Consider the following 20,468-nt stretch of genomic DNA (forward strand, 5'->3'; position numbering starts at 1 on the left):
AGCAAGGTCTCCTGTTTAAATTGGAAGTCGCATACAGTTAGCAGTCCGCGCAGATGTCTTTCCTTGCCCGAACTTTCCGAAATGTTCGGCCATTTTTTATTTTCTGAAGCAGACAACCTTTAGCAATTTTATCCATTTATGTAGATGAATGGATGTTTGCTTGGCCTTTACATGGAATGGGCCACAGTGATACCGCAAGAAGAGGCAACACGACATCAGTACTCTATGACCCTTTCAATGCGTGGTAGCGGATTAGAAATTAGTCTTGCGCAAACTTCTTATTACAGTGAACGAATCAGGATACGCGTTTTCTGATGCACGATATGTGTGTTGGATCATTGGCAATCTGTGAGTGCTTCTAAATTGCTCACAGGCGGATTACAGGCGGTACTGGCGAAGCGGAGGTAACGAAGCGATCATTTCACCTGATACATGCTGAATACTGTATTAATACGTTAGCATTACTGTTGTACTGCTGCTCCAGTATAACTGCTATTTACTAGTATTACTACTATTACTATTATTACCACTACTAGAATTACTGCTGCTCTAGCACGTTCTATTTATGTGACGCAACAAAGCGCGGCATTACGTTGATCTGATGTGCTTCAATTTCCTCCTTTTTCCACAAAATACAAAGCTACGCAGTATACCGTAACACTGCTTGCAAAGTGATTAATTGGTATACATTTCGACGGCATATGTATTCGATTCCTCATTAGGCCTAGTTTCGAAAACCGCTGCTCAAGCACCCCTAGCGCAAATGCCAAAGGCCCACACGGGCACACTCACATCGCCAGCATCCAAAGCATTGCGGCTGCCTACGTCCTCTGGAAATTTGCTCCGGTAGCGCTGGTGACTCCTAGTCGCTTCATCCAGTATCCTCTGCCGCAGCACGGATATCAGGTTGCGCGTCCTGAACTGGGACCTCTTTCCTCCGCAACCAGTGAAGGCGTTGCAGAAGGGCCGCTTCTGCTCCGGGGCGAAGCGCTCTTCGCTCACGTCGTCCTGGCCGACAGATGGATGCACGACACATGGTGAGACACCCTACTGACGTCTTTACTATTGCAAGGCTAGAGAGTGAGAAACGCTTGTAAAAGACACAGTTGCTAACACACACGTTATCTTCACTTTTAAGTCAATACTAGACAGAAAGTATTACAAGCACATTCACCCGGAAACAAATTGGAGCGTATATTGTAAATAGAAAGAAGTAGATCTTAAATTTAGTTCTTTTTTTCCACATTGCTTACTGTGTGTCACATGCATTTGCGCTTTGTATTTTTCGGTTTTCTTTTTCCCTTCCTCTCTCTCATCTATCACATCCCTTTGCCCCTCCCCAGTACAGGGTAGCCAACCGAAGATAATATCTTGTTAACCTCCCTGTCTTTCCTTTGCCTTTCTCTCTCTCTCTCTCTAGGGTTTCGTGGAATATCGTAATGTTCAATAGTTGCCTCTTAGGCGTGTTGTTGGTATAATGTACTTTTTTTTTCTTCATATACCTTGCAAAAGTTGACGTGTCATAGGATGTGTGCGTTATGTTGTATGGCGATAGTAAATGTACTGCTATATGAAGGCCTCCAGACACATTCTTGCTTACATGGAGGTTTGTACACTGAAGCATTACACATTCAAGCTTACACGGCACATGGAAACTTACAGCTAGAGCTACGCTCGCTCATCAAGGTATGATGGGTATAAATGCGTTGATAGACCCTGATGCCTCTCAGTTTTGGAGCTAACCCCGTATTCAGAAATGCATCTTAAGGTGAAGCCCATGCCTGACTTCACCTAAATGACGCTTGACGCTCATTGCGTTTCCCTTGGCACGTTCACGGTAGGCTTCATTTCGATCAAGTCAAGCATGGACTTCAACTTAAGATGCATTCTGAATACGGGGGTTAGCGTACGTATTTAAAATTTATAGTTCTGTTTTCAACCACAGGAAAGACGCAGAAGCTTAGGCAAAGATTCTTCGAACCTCTTCATCTGATGGCGAAGTTGACCGTATACCTTACAGAAATTACAGGGAACAGAGAAGTCTTGTAGTAGTAATAATAGTTGTTGTTGCTTAATAAGTGCTGGCAGACGGAAAGGCAGGCTTCATTAGAACTGGCTATCCTAAATAGAAGCCCTGATGAAGCCCTGTTGAGACCGTACACCCCGCTAAGAGTTAACCTGCTTGACGTACCTGCAAGTATTCCCTAAATACTGAAGCTCGCGTCTTTCGGCGTCACAACTCACCGGCTTTTCTTGTGCTGCAGTCAGGCAGACTGAAAAGACGAGGACGCCAAAGAGGAGCAGCCCAGTTGCAGACATGATCGAGCTTGCGCACCTAGATCCTGCAAGACATTAGAACATCTTCATAATTTGTGATTGCTGCTGTCAGCGAAGTTCTATCTATGAAAAAAAAAGTTGGAAGAACAAAGATAATGGGGAATCCACATAACTCTCCTGCCTCCCGTCGGAATGTGTCCCGAGAAACACCATGTGTCGCAGAAGAGGTTAGCCGTGACATTAGCCAACGCCTCCTGGATAGCAGGCCTGTGCATTCTGTCTTATGATGTCATGCTACTTGGACCAAAATTTCATCTGCGGAACCTGGCGTGACGAAAGCGGTTTACTCGGGAGCACCGCGGCTTACTTGGGAGCATTCCCATTAGATTGTATGGCAGTCGAGCAAGGTGCTTTAGATACTGAGGGACTCTGAGTGGTGAATGACAAACAGCCAACATTTTTTCGACCACCGGCCTCTTACAGTGTCATTGATTTGACATTACACTTGGCGGACATTCTTGCATCATCAACGACCTGTAAAGATAGAATGGGCAGCGACCATTTTCCTGTCTTCGTCAACATTGCTGGTTTTCGAATCACCGGCCGAAGATCCTGCCCTGTGACGCATTGGGATACGTACAGGGACGGTCTAAACGAATCTTCTGGTGACCAGTTCGCGGATATGCTACGTAGCAAGAGATTAGCTACTGCTGAGCTGAAGTTACCGTACCACTTCCCCACTCCGGACTTAAAGGTCAAAAATATATGCGCTGCCCGTAGAAGAGCGGAACGAAGGCTGATGAGGACGAAAGGCGACCCACCAATTAACGCAGTGATTCACCGTTACACAAAAAAACTAAGAAGATATCAATGGGCAGCATTTTGCGCAAGCCTCTCGGTCTTCATGCCAGTACCTAGGATATGTTGGGTCGTTAATAGCTTTGCTGAAAAAGTTCGACCAATCAAACCATTTGAAGCCCTAGCATTGAAGTTTGGCAAGCCACTCGCTTGTCTTGCGAATGCCTTTGCTCAAGCATATTCTTCCGGCAGGTCAGCAGGCACAACAAACCCGCCTCCACCGCTATCGCCGTCTCTGATGGATGCTCCTTTCACACTGAGAGAGTTGTAACTAGCTATGAGCAGCCTCCGACATCACTTTGCGGTGGGACCTGACCTTATCAGCAATCAGATGTTGAGTAACCTACAGGTTAAGAGACGACCTAATCTGCTGAAATTTTTTAACGAAGTATGAACCAGAGGGGATAACCCAGATTTTTGGAAGGTAGCATGGATGGTACTGGTTCTGAAGCCTGGAAAAAATCCGGCTGCTCCGGACTTGTACAGCTGACCATCACTGACCTGTGCAGCGACCACTCACTTGGTACGTCAAGCAGGGTCGGAAACTACCATCGGGCATGACTTGGTTTCGGCAGCGTCTAAGTGCTCCAGACAATGATCTAGACCTGCAAAGTCACATAGAACGTTACAATGCAGACGGCTGGTCGGCACTTGCTGTTTTTATCGATGTCTCCAAGGCTTACGACTATGTTTCTCAAGCAGCCATCATCAGCCACTTATAAGCAATAGGCGTCACGGGTCATCTGTTACACTTCATACATACGTTTCTCAATGATCGCCGCATCAGAGTTCGTCTTGGCGATCCTTTGAGCGATGGATTGATGGATGGATGAATAACTTTCTTAAGGTCCCTCGGTGCGCGCGATTAGCGCACGGTGGGCCGCTGCCGCGTTGGGAGAGAGAGGCCATGCCCCTCCGCCCGATGGAAAGCCCAGAGCTGTGCTTCATGGTCCGAGTTGCGTAGACCTCGGTCCCACTCTTCCTTGGTGGTCCTAGCCCCCGGCGCCAAGGGGCAACCCCAGAGCATGTGAGCAACGCTAGCTATATCTTTACAAAAGCGACACGCATTGTGAGGGCGCGCGTCCGGAAAGATTTTGTGCAGGAAGGCCGGGCATGGGTAGGTGCCCGTCTGAAGTCGCCTGTACGTGACTTCTTGTGCTTTATTGAGTGCTTTGTGCGGTAGCGGCATGGTTCTCTTCACTAACTTATAATGCTGGGTGAGATCGTTGTAAGTGACGAGGGGGTCGCGCTCGCTCTCCCATCCTGCCGAGAGGAAGTCCGGGCTCGCACGGTGAGTTAGGTCTCGTGCGGCCGTCTCGTTGAGGTTAGGGAGCGGCCCCTCTAATGGTCCCATGTGTGCCGGGAACCAATTGATGTAGTGTGGGGTGAGGTGTTGAGTACCAAGCATTCTGCCAACGGTCGGGGATATGTTCCCTGTTCCAAAGGACCGAATTGTCCTCTTGGAGTCGCAATACACCAAGCTTTTATCGTCTTCTAGGAGTGCAAGGCTGATGGCCGCCTGCTCGGCCACCTCAGGACTATCAGTGCGGACCGTGCACGCGTTGATGAGCGTGCCATCTTTGTGGACCACCGCTGCTACATAGGCTCTTCTGTCAGGATATTTGGCTGCGTCCGTAAAGCAGCATGCTTTCCCGGAGGCGGCTGCCTGTCAGAGGAGTGCTTCGGTTCGAACAAGTCTTCTGTCGATGTTGTGCTCTGGGTTGATATTCCTGGGCAGAGGGGCTGAGCGATGAAATTGGCATATTTCATGGTGTACCACAGGGGAGTGTTTTATCTCCCTTATTATTTAACATCGCCATGGCGACTCTCCCAAGAATACTAAACTATCGAACACCCATGAAGATGTCTATATATGCCGATGATATCTGCGTATGGGTCTCCGGCTATCAGCATCGTAGCCACGTACGAATAGCCCAGGGAGCAGTAAATGCCATTCAGGGCCATTTGAAAACGCTTCGCTTATCACTATCAACAGAGAAATCATCATTCATACTATTTCCTAGAATTAAAAGAAAATCTACACGCTCGAAGCTGAATTTGAACGGGCACCAGATTCGACAAGTCACCAACCACCCGACGTCGATGCTACGACGACATACAGCATTGTTTACAAGTCGCATCCTATACCAGCTACTTCTGATGTCACCCTGAGATAGCCAATAGAAGCGCTTAAAAACCATACACAGAAAAGGTATTCAGATGTGCTTGGGAGTCCCTCGACCGGCATCGAACAAAAAGTGCTCTACGAAGCTGAGTCACGACCTCTGTGACTTCAAGCTTCCCAGACTCTCATGAACCAACTACTACGTCTGAGTGAGTCTTTGCCCGGCAAAGCACTCTTAAGATGTGTAGGTAATAGGCCGCACTCACACTTTTATGCAGCACTGAACAGGCTTCCACTCTTAGGATTACTCTGCTCGAGACAGAGGGAGAAGGTAGACCCACCCTGGCCATTCGAGGATATAACATGAAACTTAAGTGTACCATGACTGCAGTGAAAGAGCTCCATTCCAGCTGTAGAAGCCAAGTCACTAGTTCTGGAACATTTGAACCCGACTTACCAGAATCACCTCCATGTATACACAGATGGTTCTGTCAAAGTATACGAAGATCGCTGCATAGTTGCATTCTATATTCCCTCTCTGAGATATGCGTGGTCTGGCCGTCTGGAGAGTATAGCTTCGTCGACAGTCGTAGAAGGCGTGGCAACAGCTGCTGCTCTGCGCAAACTAAAGACGTTGCCACCACAAAATGTGGTCCTCCTTACGGACTCAAAGGCCGCGTTGCAACAACTCTACCGTGGCCTACCGTCCATCAAGTTCCCACGCAAATCACTAGCCCTAGTGAAAGAACTTGGCAACAAAGGCTTCACAGTACAGTTTCAGTGGATACCCTCCCAGATTGGCATTGCTGGCAACGAAAAAGCTGATGCCTCTTGCATACGCAGCGCTCCATCCTCCTCCCAAAGTCAAGGGCCCAAAGAGCAATCAAGTTAACAAAGCTGTCACTCGAAATCACATTGTGCAACTTTGGGTTCCACTACATAAGCCATGCGTCACCAAGAGATATTGTCGAGAGGAAGCCTCACTTCTACATCGAATAAGGACAGGATCTGTTAGTACGCAAGCATGGTTATTTAAGACGCGGCACATCAATTCTCCGAACTGTACGACATGCGACGAGACAGGAGACATTGAACACTTTCTGTGGTCGTGCCCAAAATTTCGAGGCGAAAAGGACGCTCTCCTGTAAAATCTGCAACGTAAGTCCTTCCACATACGTGCCTGCAACACCTTGTGTTCCTCGAAGGACCAGTAATAGCCCGCAAAGAAACTTCACATCTCCTCATCGGATTCTTAAGAGAGACTGATCTGATGGACAAGTGGTGATACACGACAGTGATTTTATAAGAGACGCTTGGGCGGGGCAATTGCCGGCCTTGATCTCCGGGCTAAACCCGCCTGTTACTACAACTCGCCACCACTACCACCACCACCACCGCACATTCAATAATTTCTTTTCGTACATTTATATGTCTTAGTTTACCTAATGTGTGTTTTCTTTTTTTTTTTCGTTACAGTCATTCGGGACGTTATTTCTCTTCGTTTGCGTCCAAAATAAAAATGGTTGACTATATCTGATTTCACGAAGATGCAGTGTTTTCTCATGACAAACGCAAAGGCGTGTACTGGTGGTTATTCGTGGCACGCGAGAAGTGGCGTAGTCAGTGGCGCAATATTGATGTCGCAAAAGGCTCTCGTGTTAGCACACCCGAAGACCTTTCAACGGTCGTGATGAACACACAAACATACGATAGTTTCAAGGCACTACTCACTCAGCATAGGCGTATCTTCCGGGGGGGGGGGGGGGGGTCAAGGGGACCACTTGCCCCGCCCCCTGTTTTGCTCCCCCACTTTTGAAAGCGGGCACTTTCGGCTGCACGCTGGACATTGCAACAAAACTACATCTGAAGCTAAATTTTCTTTCTTAATAGAGTGACCACATAAGTAGTGCATTTCTTTACTACGCATCCCCTGCTTGGACAGCGAGAATTGACTTCTGTGCCTTCTCGGGACACCCTGTAGTGGACGACGCGTGGGATTGGCCATACCCACTCGCGTTGCGGAGAACGCCTGACACTGGGCAGTTCCCGCCCTAACAAATGTCCTCTTGCGCCACTTGCATCATGCTCAGTTTTTTTTTTTTTTTGGGGGGGGGGGACCGCTGTTTCCGTATTCGAAAACACAATCAGCTTGGCATATTTAACCTGTGGGTGAGGGGGAGGTCTTGATTAAGTATTACAATCAGCTATGCCAAACGACTGATGTGCTTTACGGCATGCAATCATTCGTTCATCAAATGCTAGAACTGTTCAATCTCTGCCTAAAGATAGCCGGCGTAGAGTTGCAGTCTCAGTATATTAACACCTTCAACAATAAAATCGAACCTCTTACAGGTATAACTGTCGAACTTCATCGTGTAAACACCGGTTATCGTAGATAGGCTAGTGAAATCGACCTTGGTCGAACGTGCAGAGCCATTTCAATACCAATAGAACACTGACTTGAATTTTTTCTAAAGGCATGTGTCACTTCTGACTTTGACGATTTCCTTTTCAGGCTGGTTTTAAATAAGAGCTACTCGTTTCCCGGCAGGAGAGATAAAAACAGATATTCCGTATTTTGAAAACTGAGGCCCACTTTTTGGTGACGTGCGCCGAAAATTCGCACTGTGTAGGTTGCTTATGTGCCCTGAAAACAGTTACTGATAGCCGCTTTCTCCCAATTCTTATGCGTTATACACGGCATTTGATTGTTTTCCTCCGGTGTCCTCGGTAAATTATGCGGGGCACGGCGTTTATATTTACTCGAAGTACGAAGCAATGTTCTGAGTGACGAGCGATATATGTTTATTATGTGTAGGTTCATAACAGCCTTTGTAGAAAGTTACTCGTTGAAGCATTCCATAGTGTCACACTGCCGCTAATCTAAATATTTCCCAGACTCTTAAAACAACAGCACAAGAGACGGTTGACATTACCTGAAAATAGAGGGAATTTTAAGCGCAATGCGTTGCGAAACTTTCCTGCTTTGAATGGAAGTGTCGCAGATAATTATTAAGTTCCCGTTTTTCCATGTGTTTTCACGCATCATGCGTGATTCGGAGTTTGTTTTTTCGGTGTCCACGGTGAGCTAAACCAGGCATCTTGTTTATATCGAGGGCAAATTTGGGGCATGGTGTGGCCACTCTGTAGGCAATGTTCCAAATGGGGGGGGGGGGGGTTAAATGCGCATTTTCCAATATAATACATATGCAAGTTGTCCATAGCATTACTAGGGCGCTATAACGTAAAGCTTTTCCAAACTTTTCTATTCCAATTCTGCAATCAGCCCTTCGCGATTGGTCAAAAACTTTTTTGGACCACCCCCACTCACCTGTCTGTCACGCGACGTCATGAAAACGGCGATAGCTCCCCATCTGATATGACGTGTACACACTGATTATACATGATTTGACCGAACGAAAGAAAAATAGTTATTTCTGATTGGACGCCTTTTTGCATTAGCCCTCGGCTATTCGTCGAAAGTTTTCGGGCTGCACCCACTTCACCTGCCTCTCACGCGACGTAACAAAACCGCAAAAACTTACCGCGTCAAAGTGACGTGTACGCGTTAACGATTCATTAATATGCCGAACAAAACTGAATTTTCTTCTGAATATCCGCAGGCTGCCCCGTTCCGAAAAGAATAAAAGATGGCTGCCGCCGATCGCTCCGGCACTGGCTACTCGCCCCTGCCGTAGAGCGCGGGTTTATTTGCGTATAATAAAACATTTTCTGAGGCCGTGTAATGTTTTCGAGAACTTTCGGCACGTTTGCGACCTCGTTCTGCCAACTTTTCTTTGCTGAGGATCCTTTTTAGCGTCATTCTTAAGCTTCCGTTGCATGCCGCCGCGATTGTCGACGAGACACCGCAAGGTAAGTAAAAGAAAGCGGACCAATCACAGACGCCGGCATCACCCTCTTCAACCTGTTATCGATATTCAGTGCAGTGGCTCGGCCCCATCGAATCCCTCTCCACTTGAGCATGGTCCTCGCCTCTCGTGAGCCAATTAGATAAGACTAGCCGCTCAGTGCAGGCAATGTTATTCGTTTTTTAAGCAAACAAAAGTGACCTGCTATGAACGAGGGGAGCATTTGATTGGTTTTTTCAGAAAGCGCTGCGGGTGACCACCCGATGCTTGCGTCGGCGTTTACGCAAATTTGACGTCAGGGGATTGAAACAAAAGCACATTGAAATAGTTTTACGTTACAGGGCCCCTAGCCTGTTTTACGAGCGTTGTAAAACTTTGATGGCCGCGCTGACACAGTTGCAATTACAACTGTGGTCAGATTTTGCGAACATAAGTGGAACGATCCGCCAAGTTATTGCGCGATGGTAAATGCGTGTTGATCAAATACAGCGTTAAAAAATTGTAAGCAAGTGTTCGAAAGCATCACGCTGCTGCTATTAGCTAGGTTTCCCAATGTCCTAAGAGAACTCTGCATTACATATATTTTATACTTTGAAGGAATAGACAACATATTAAGTGTTAACTTTTGTGGCGTACTTAGAAGCGTTAAGAATAATTATTGAACCCACATCCTTTTTTTACTTTTTATGCGTGATATACATTAGTTTCGCCTGGTACCCTGTCTGATATAAAGGAGGCAGATTCGTTTTGTTTGGTGACTGTGAGGACAAGTTAATGGGTGAAGTTTAGGTGAAGTTCAAAATACATCACTAGTTGGGGCTTTCGCAATAAATTACGAATGCATGCAATCTAGAGTGTTATGGGCGTGTCTAACGCGAGGGAGAGAATTGGGCGCGCTGTCCTGGCAGAACTATAAAAGCCGCCAAGATTAAACTGAGGGAAAATTGATGGTACGCTATGGAAACTCTCTGTGCGAAGTATTGTTGGATCAAACACAGTCTTTATAAAAAAATATTATTCAAGTGTTACAGCGTGTGATATGGCTGCTATCAGCTATGATTCCCAGTGTCCCGACATAGCTATACTTTACAACAGGTTTATATTTCGTGGAAAGCGGACCGGGGCATGGTAACTGCAATGCGCGACAGAATTTTTACGTCACTGGTCCAGTTAGAAGCGTTGCAAGTAATTACTGAGCTGTCGTTTTTCTTTCCCTATTTTCAGGCGTCATAACATCTCGGTGAACTAAACAAGACATTTTGTTTATAATTGGCGAAAATAAAGGCCGCGTTATGGACAATATGTAGGTAAACGTCAAAGACTAATGCTAATTATGGCATTTCCAGTAAATTACCCATACAAGCGATCCGGAGTTTTATGAATGTGCTTTGCGAACAGAGAATTTATCCCGCTACCCTGGGAAAACTGTGAACTCAACCGATATCAAATCTAGCAAAAATTGAGTTGGGAGGGGGCGGGGGGGCGAAGGGGCAGGGAGGGAGGGAGGACACCATGCTAAATGTTATGGCGAAGTAACGTGTGTTGATGTATTACTGGCTTTTTCAGAATTTCCAACAAGAAGTGCTACAAAGCATTACCTGTGGGCAAGGTTTAAAACGGAACTGTCATATATATTCGGGCAACCTTTAAAGTATACGTTATAGTCAAGAAACTGAAACTTTTATTCCAACTGTTCCAAAGAAACAGCTTCGCTGGAAATCGGGTTGTAATTCTTCAAAGGTCGCTCACATCTGCTGCTTTTTCTTCTTGTGAATATTGCAAGTAATTCATGTTGATTGCACTTCGTTGGGTATAGCCTTGACAATACTGTTACGTTAACTAGCGATACATTTAAGCTGTAGACCTAAACACCAAGTAGAATTCTTTGTTTAATTACTGAAATTGTTTGTAGCAAATGCGCATTTTTTATGTGCGCTCTACTGCTGCTACTGGGCGGGATCTGGGACCTCTGTGCGGCACTCATTGCCTTTTGCCCCTGTGTCACCTTGAGGTTTTACAAAGTTGCCAGAAATAAATGGAAAATCAAATAATTTTTCGGGCCCCTGTGATTCACCACGTCTGATTGATAAATAGGTCCATGTCTGTTAAAAATAAATGTAACTAGACAGTTTTAGTACTGCGTCATGACGATACGTACGCAGCACGCAAGTGCTTTGCGGAACGTAAGGAGCGCGTGTCGCGTTAAAGCTTTTAGTACTGCGAAATGCCTACGTACGTAAGAGGGCGAGCGTTAGATGCCGGGCGCGTCGGAGCGCACTGGCCGCGTCCGCCAGTACGTCGAACCGTAGGTCGAACTAGACGCTGTTGATCTCGCTAACGTGATGTATGCAGTTTAGCGTACTAGAGAAGTATTAGAAGTACTAGCGTACTAGACAGACAGACAGACAAGAAACTTTAATTGGTCCTAAGGGACTACGTTGCCGTAGTCGCGGGCCGCACCTGCGCCGGGGGCGGAAGACCGTGATCTTCAGCCCTGTCTAGCGTACTAGAGAAGTAAATCTGTGATTGCGCATTTCATTGGCCACTGTGAAGCGTTGGAGCAACGGGTTCAAAGGAGGGCGTGAAAGTTGCAAAGCCGATCCAAGACCAGGCCAAAGCCACCGTGGAATCACCCCCAACAAAATTGCAAAGGCTGATTAGTCGATGAGACAAGAACGGAGGATCAGCATCGATGAACTGGTAGAGCGTGTGAACATCAGTCACGGTTCGGTTCACGCCATAATTCATGAACATCTCTGTCATCGGCTTTTGTGTGTGCAATCGATGCCTAAGGTTTTGAACCACCGCCAGAAAACAAAAGTTCGGCGCTGCCTTGACTCATCTGATCCGGTATCACAGTCAGGGTGACGACTTCTTGTCTGTAATTGTGATCGGCGACGAACCATGGTGCCACTACTACAAGCCTGAAACACGACGGCAAAGCTTACAGTGGAAATATTCGTATTCACCACCCCCCAGAAAGCAAAGGCTGCCGTTTCCGCCGGAAAATTATTGACTTTTTTTTATCGCCCGGGGCCATTACTGAGAGAATTTGCTAAATCTCGAAAGACTATCAATTGTTTCCGATATCGTGAACCGCCGGATTGTCTGCCTGTCGCAATCAAGAACAAACGAGGTGGAAAATTGACGAATGAGGTTATCTTGTTCCACGACAATGCTCGTCCCCACGTCGCGGATGTGGTTAATATAAAAATGGCAAAGTTCAAGTGCGAAACGCTGCAACATCCGCCATACAGCTTAGACCTGTCGCCTTACGACCTTCACATTTTGGGACAACTGAAGAAACAGCTCAAGGGAACCAGATTTGTGTCGGACGATGACGTGAAAGAGCCAGTTGCCGAGTTTTTAACGCGATAGCGTTAAGGAGCTCGTGTCGCAGAAAAGCCGGTGTCGTCGGCGTCGGTGTCCGCGGCGTTGGCCGTGAGCGATAAATCACAGCAGGCACTTCATAAATAAAAAGCAACTTCCAAGATGGGCTGGGTGGGAATCGAACCAGGGTCTCCGGAGTGTGACGGAGACGCTACCACTCAGACACGAGTTCGATGCTTCCAAGCGGTACAAACGCGCCTCTAGTGAATGCGGTGTTGCCTTCGAAACGAGCCGTGGAAAGTTATACTGCGGTGTATATCGGTAATTATGAACATGTAACTTACAGAAGTCGCAATTACACGAGTAGCGAAGTGCGTTTCCGCTGCATTTCTTCTGGGCTTTCCGCACACGCAGAGCCATCTTGCGGCAAACATAGAAGACCCCCTCCTCTCCATGTACGGCGCTGCCCGACAGATGGCGCGCCACGCGCGCATTGTAGCGGAGGAGTTGGGTCGTGGCTCGCGGACGCTCCTGTGGACGAGGCTTCAGCGACTTCGTTCGTAGCTAAGTACTCTTTTATCTTTATTAGCTAGTGTTTTGAAGTGTTTTCTTTTGCATGGAGTAGGGGCGCAAATTTTGAATTTTTGGTAGGAGTAGGGAACGTACCGGCTTTGTCTAGGTCTGGCGGCTCCCCCGTTAGGCCTAGGGGGAAGTTCTTTCAGCTAGCTCTTCGGATTCTCACATGGAGTAGGGAGTGATAATTCTTTGTTTTTGTTTGGGATAGCGGTCGAGGTCGGGTTTGCGTGAGTGATTTGGCGAACTTGCTCGTTGGGCCTAGGGACGTAGGCCTAGCGATGAAATCGAAAAACGTGAAGGCCGCGGGGGACGGGGAGCAAGTGCAGTGCGACGAGTGCCTGCGCTGGTGCTTCCTCGACGAGACTAAATTTCAGAATTTAGCAGACGCGGTGGGGTCTAGCTTCACGTGCAGGTCGTGCGAGGGCGTCAGGGAAGCCGTCCAAAAACTGGAAGAGAATTGGGCGGCTAAGTTTGAAGAGCTTAAGGCAAACCTGAGGGAGGAGCAGGAGAAGCGGGTAGCACTGCAGGCGAAGGTTGAAAATTTCGTCAAGGTGGAGGCGGCCCAGGCCGCGCAGTTGGTGAGGACTGTGGCCGAGCTTGGGGAGGCGAAAGAAAGGAGCGCCGAACTGCAAAGGCGGCTCGACGCTCTTGAGACTCGGGCAGCGGATAATGTCGGGTCAGGACACCAAAGCGAGGGCGAAGTGGGAGGCAGGGAGCCAAAGCAAGCGGTCGCCAGCTCGCCGCCGGTGAATCGGCGTAGCTATAGCGAAGCAGCGCAACACGCCCCGAGTGAGGCGACGCTGCAGCCACAGGAAGCCGGGAAGCAGGGAGAGGTAGGAGAGAGTGAAAGGGTGATTATCGCTGGCGACTCAAACATGGCTGGGTGCTCAAAAGCAATTGTGGAGAGGGTGAAAGGCGACAAAAGAGTGGCGGTAGGGACATTTCCAGGACAGACACTGGGTTCTGTCATGGAGCGAGCAAAAGAAAAGCTCACGGAAAATGCCCACGTGCGCAACCTTGTCGTAGTAGCAGGTGGGCTAAATGACGTCCTGAACAGGAAAGGGCCAGGACTAGCCCAGCGCTTGGCGAAGGGGGTGGACGACTTGCGCGAGCGATCCCCTCAGGTGCAGATCGTGGTGTGCACGGTGCCGGAGGTGCCTGTGCGTGACAGTCACGTACAAAGAGCCGTAATGGCTGCCAATGAGACAATATGGAAAATGAGCCGAGAGAAAGGCTTCGAGGTTGTCGAAGTAAACAGGGAAGTGAGAAGTTGTGGTGGTTTTAAACGAGATGGGATCCACTTCAATTACAGGCTAGCACGAGAAGTGGGCTGGCGACTTGGGGGTCGCGCTGTTGCTTTTTTAGGGGGCCCGCGGGCGCTCAGGAGGTCAGAGTAGGTAGTAATAAAGAAGGTCCCCTAGGGGAACATCAGAAGAGCATCGCCGTCGATAACAGAAAAAGGAGGAAAGCAAGAACAAGAGCTCGCCATGCAATAGGCTACATAAACATGCAGGGCGGTAGAAGAAAGGAAAAGTGGGCAGAGATTGAGGAGCAGTTACATAGAGAACAAATAGGGGTGTATGCGGTTACAGAAACGCACCTTAGAGACTCAGAAGAGCCGCCAGTTATTGAGAATTATGTATGGGAAGGGTGCAACAGAACTAAGTCGGAAAGAAAGGGAGGGGGAGTCGGAATGCTCATCCATCAGGGAGCCAAATGGAAAAGAGTAAATTCACAATGTCAAGAGCATCTTTGGTTATCAGGTACAATGAGTGGGAAAGAAACTTGGCTTGGAGTTACGTATTTGTGGACCGGAATAAACTGCACAGAGAAGAATAAAGAGTTAGTGGAATGCATAAGCGCTGATATTAGGGGTTTCGGGAATGGTGCTGAGATAGTCCTATTAGGTGACATGAATGCCCACATACAGGATTTAGATGGCTATACCGACAATAACGGGAAGTCAATGCTAGACCTTTGCGAGCAACATAACCTCGTGATCGTGAATACAGGGCCTAAGTGTGAAGGACAGATCACGTGGGAAGTGGGAAACCGGCAATCGACCATTGATTACTGTCTGATGACAGAAGGAATGCATGATAAGTTGAGAGAAATGGTCATCGATGAGGAAGGGTTTAGCAGCATAGGGAGTGACCATAAACGCATCATTTTGAAAATGGGATATGTAGTTGGGAAAGAGAGCAACGAAAGCAAAATGGCCAGTCCAAATTTGAACGCTGAACAAATAGCAAATATAGTCACTAAAGTGGAGGAAGAAATTGGCAAGTTGCCAAGTAAGGGGTGGGAATATGGTGAGCTTCTAAGTGTAGTAACGACAGAAATACGGAAAGAGAAACAACATGTTCATTGGAAAGGAAAAAAGAAACCGAAAAGCTGGTGGAACAAGGAGATACGAGAAGCGATCGCCGAACGACAGAAGGCATCTAGAGAGCATAGGCAGGCAAAGAAGGCGCAGTTGCCACAGGATGAAGTAACCAGTAAATGGGATATATACCGGGAGAAAAAGTCTATGGTTAAAATACTGGTGCAAGCAAAATTAAAAGGTGAAAGTGAAAGTTGGTTGGCAGAAATACGTGAGAAAAAGAAGGCCGCACCTAGAATATTTTGGAATCACATAAAATTATTAGGCAGGAAGTCAACAACAATACAACAACATATCCTAGACGAAGATGAAAACATACTGGAAGGAGAAGCAGCAATAAATTACATCCAAAAAGTAACAGCCGAATCTTTCAAAGGCAAGGACGAGGTTGTATTTGAAGAAAAAAAGAGCATGAAAGAGACCCAAGGGGGAAAGGAGCTAGTGCTTACAAATTTAAACTGGAAGAAAGCGGAAGAGAAAATTCCTAAGCGCACAGCCACAGGGCTAGACGAGGTTCCCGTTAGGCTGATAAATGAACTGGGACCAAAAAGTAAGGAAGCTCTCGTGAAAGCAGTTGAAAAAACTTTAAAAGATAGACGAATACCAGACAGTTGGCGACAAAGTAGAATGAATTTAATTTATAAAGGTAAGGGGGAGAAAGACAGAATTCACTCGTATAGACCGTTGACCATTACATCGGTAATATACAGGCTAGCAATGCAGGCAATCAAATTAAAGCTTCAAGCATGGGCAGAAAATAATGGCATTTTGGGAGAGCTTCAGAATGGCTTTAGAATAGGTAGGCGTTTGGATGATAACTTGTTTGTTCTTACTCAGTGTATTGAAATATCAAAAGCAGAAAGCAGACCGTTGTATGTGGCCTTTTTGGACATTACAGGAGCATACGACAACGTAGACCGCAGCATTTTGTGGGATATTCTGGAAGGGGAAGGCTTAGGTAACGATTGTATACAGCTTTTGAGAGAGATTTACCTAGAAAATACTGTTTGCGTTGAATGGGAAGGGATGAGGAGCGCGGAGAAAGTTCATATCAACAAGGGACTGAGGCAGGGGTGCCCTTTATCCCCGCTGCTGTTTATGATGTACATGGTGAGGATGGAGAGGGCGCTAGAAGGAAGTAATATCGGGTTTAATCTATCATACAAACAGGCAGGTACAGTAATAGAGCAGCAACTCCCAGGTTTATTTTATGCGGACGACATTGTGTTGCTCGCAAACAAGCAAAGTGATTTGCAACGTCTGGCTAATATCTGTGGACAGGAAGCCAACAATTTAGGTTTGAAATTTAGTGTTAGAAAATCAGGTGTTATTGTATTCAATGAAAACAGTGAACAGACAGTGGAGATACAGGGCCAAGAAATACCTCGGGTAACAGAATATAAATACCTTGGTATATGGATAAACGAAGGCAACGGATATATGGAAACACAGGAAAAAACCATAACAGTCAAGGGGAAGAGAAATGCAGCCATAATGAAGCACAGAGCGCTATGGGGATACAATAGGTACGAGGTCCTCCGAGGTATGTGGAAAGGGGTAATGGTTCCAGGACTTACTTTTGGAAATGCGGTTGTTTGCTTTAAATCAGGGGTACAATCAGCACTCGACGGGAACCAAAGGTCAGTGGGTCGCCTCACGTTGGGCGCTCACGGGAAGACTACAAATGAAGCTGCGCAGGGTGATATGGGCTGGGCTAGTTTTGAAGTGAGGGACGCTCGCAGTAAAATTGAGTATGAAGAACAGCTGAGGAATATGGAAGAAAGTAAATGGGCTGGGAGAGTGTTCAGGTATCTGTACAGGAAAAACATTGATTCACAGTGGCGGAAAAGAACTAGGAAGCTTACCAGCAAGTATGCGGCCTGTGGGGTGGGCAACACAGCAACAAAGAAGGTCAAGCGGAAAGTCAGAGAGGCTGAATTAATCTCATGGGTGGCGGCAATGGAAAAGAAACCTGCCATGAGTAACTACTTAAGGGGAAAAAACGAAATTAGGAAAGAAACCATTTATGATAACTCAAAGGGAAGCTCATTACTTTTCGAAGCGAGATCGGGATGCCTTAGAACACGCACCTATAAAGTGAGATATAAGAAGAAAGAAGAAGCATGTGCTTGCTGCGGTAAAGCTAGGGAAACGACGGAGCATATTTTATTAGAATGTGAAGACGTCTATCCAGCGGTCGATTTAGGCACCACTGGCCTCCTTGAAGCCCTTGGGTTCAGCGGGAGCAATGGTAAAGCAAACAGGTCCGCAATAGACATCAGTAAGAGGCGATTGGAGGATTGGTGGAAGAAAAGTAGGGAAACGACAAAAGACGGAGACGTACAAAAGCACAGTTCGCAATAGGGTATCAGAAAATTTGGACGTGGTAGTTCATAGTGTCCTTTTTTTTGTTTCTCATTGGTTAACCTAGGTAGGATATTAGGCAGCATAGTAGCAAGAGCTTGGTGGCGCAAGCCACCGCCCCGTTCCAAAGGGGACGCTCATAACATCCATCCATCCATCCGTAGCTGTACGAGGACCGGTGCGAGGCGGGTCGCGGCATGGACTCTCTCTCCCCTGACAACGCTTCGCCTTGCTCCCTCTGCAGAATCATGCGGCCTTCCTTTCTTTAGATCACTATCTGTATCTTTCGGCCCGTGCCGATCACGACGTTTGGCTGGCGTGCATCATTTCCCCCTCCGAGATACCGAGTTCTTTGGTTCGTTCCGCTTGCTCAGGCGCACGTTTCGTTGCTGCGCCGAACGCTGCGTTGCTCGACCATATGGCTCGACGCTCACGGCGTCCGATGCGGGGCGCCTCGTAAGGGATGGCTGCCCTGTAGCCCATTGTCTTACACCCCTTGGCGGGTCGACAGGAACGCTGTCGCGTTCCACTCTTGAAGGCGAAGCTTAAGCGTCCTCCAATTTTTATTGATTTAGCAGCCTAAGGAGTCCCAAGACGGGAATCACGCGACTCGTTAGTCAATGGGACAAATGTCTGAATGCTCATGGAGACTACTCTTAAATAAAGTACCCCGTTTGTCATACATCCGCATTGGCTTAATTTCATTTGACTCGCCCTTGTATATTTTTCAGAACTCCATCTTTTTATACGCGCTCTCTGTTGCCACTATAATTTCGGTGCAATTACGATGCACGACCGGTGACAGCTACTCCTGCGTAATACATTGGAACAAATGACAGCGTCATTGAGATTTTTCACTGGCCGTTGCATGTGTACAAGAACGTAAACAAGGTTCTTGAACGACAAAGTTTCATTAACACGTTTGTCCTCAACTTGTTCATTTCATGGCCTTTACATTTTTCATATCAGCGGCATGCACTGCTTTGTTGGTTTTGAACTGATATAGTTCGAAAGTTCGTGTGATAGTCCCTTTACTTATTAAATAGACAAAAACATGTAAACACTGATATCAGTTATTTTGGGCACAACTTCTGGCACATACGAGTATATTCTTCCATGAATTAATTTACTTGTTTTGACAGTGCGTAGCGTTCAAGAATTCGTTTTCAGCATCTTTGGCAATGGCGATGCAATTATTATTGATGTATTTGATCGCTCGACAAATTGTTTAAGAGGAAGCTTTAGCTCGGGCCCAACTCCGACGCGGTCCATTGAAGTACATGTAAAACGCGGAAATGTTTTTCCGAGATAACCCCTGGATCGCTTTTAATGAAATTTGCTGCATTTGAGAGAGAAAGTTGAATTCTAGTGTCTGTTAAAAGCGGAATCGATTTAGGGCCTGAATTTTGTTTAAAATACTTTGAAAAAATCGAAAGTTTCAAAAAGATAGAAGAACGACGTTTACAAACTAATAGCTCTGCATCAAGAAAAGATATCGCGGTTCTGTAAACAGGATCTACTATAACAGTCAAAGCGGACAAATTTGTGTGTCAATTTGTATCTTACCTAAATTGGTTACGTTGTGCACGAGGGTTCTGCAAAAGCCGTACTTCCACACTAAATTTTTTTTAGATTCATGTGTAACATGTAAATTTTGTCTGCTGTAGATATCGTTTTTCATTGTTCAGTTACAGTTTTAAACTTGATAGTTTCGTTTTCTGAAATTGCGATTTTTGCCAATTTTCAATAAAGAATTGACAACCTAAATGAAAAATTCGAAATAAACGGTCACTAGAATTTAAGTTTTTTTAATGCAAGAAACCTTTTCAAATTTAGTGCAGTGGTTGCCGAGAAGAACGAGTTCTCCTTCTACATGTATTTAGATTGGAGTACCCGAGCTAAAGATTCCTTTTAAGGAGGAGGAGGCCTGGAGTCGTAGGCACTGGGAATCAGAGCAATTGCCTGCCGTTCTTCACTGCGTTGGAGAACTTTGCTTCATTGACTCTGATGATGTGCCATGCCTCAGGAGAGATTCTACCTTTTTGCATAATTTCTAATGGCCGCTTGAGAATCGCTAATGATGTACTGAGCATTCGTGGAGACCAATGCTAGTGCATTGGCTACCTCCTCTGCTGTCTCGGAATGTTTGGTATTAACTGATACGCTTGTAAGGGGTTTTTGGGTGTGATCTACGATTACTGCTACGTAGCTATTTCTGTGTGGGTTTTCAGCCGCGTCTACCAAGGTTGCTTTGTCGTCTGACCCAAAGCTTCGGATCATTTTCTCTGCTCTACTCTTGTGTCTGCCGTCGTTGTAACATGGATGCATGTTCTTAGCTATATTTGGTACTAGGAGTTTGTCACGAATTTTTCTCGTCATCGTCCTCTTTTCCCCGTATAGATTGTGGTAATTCATTCCTAGTTTGATCAGTATATGCCGTCCTGTTTTGGTTTTGGTTAGTCGTTCTGCCTGGAGTTGTTTGTTGTGCTTCTATGAGTTCGTCCAGTGTGTTGTGGAGTCCTAACTTTAGGAAGGGATCCGTGCTCGTACTGATGGGAATCCCTAGTGCTAGTTTGTATGCATTTTCATCAGGTTGTTAGTTTTAGGCTTTTCAGCTGCCTACCAATTGTGGAAGGCTGCTAAGTATGTGATCTGACTGATTACGAATGATTGTATCAGCCGTATG

At 46.5% G+C, this 20,468-nt stretch overlaps 1 protein-coding gene across 1 annotated transcript in view; it reads right to left on the reverse strand.

Moving 5' to 3' along the window:
- CCAP (Crustacean cardioactive peptide) overlaps positions 1 to 20,468 on the reverse strand; it is a 106,252-nt gene that overhangs the window by 40,575 nt on the left and 45,209 nt on the right. The window contains exons 2-3 of the mRNA XM_075672334.1: positions 2,245 to 2,342; positions 793 to 1,008 (exon numbers count right to left, since the gene is read on the reverse strand). Coding sequence (XP_075528449.1) covers positions 793 to 1,008; positions 2,245 to 2,319 — 291 coding nt within the window. The 5' untranslated portion in view covers positions 2,320 to 2,342. The remainder of the gene's footprint in view (positions 1 to 792; positions 1,009 to 2,244; positions 2,343 to 20,468) is intronic.

Source organism: Dermacentor variabilis, chromosome 1 (assembly GCF_050947875.1).
Source record: "Dermacentor variabilis isolate Ectoservices chromosome 1, ASM5094787v1, whole genome shotgun sequence".
Lineage (NCBI taxonomy): Eukaryota > Metazoa > Arthropoda > Arachnida > Ixodida > Ixodidae > Dermacentor > Dermacentor variabilis.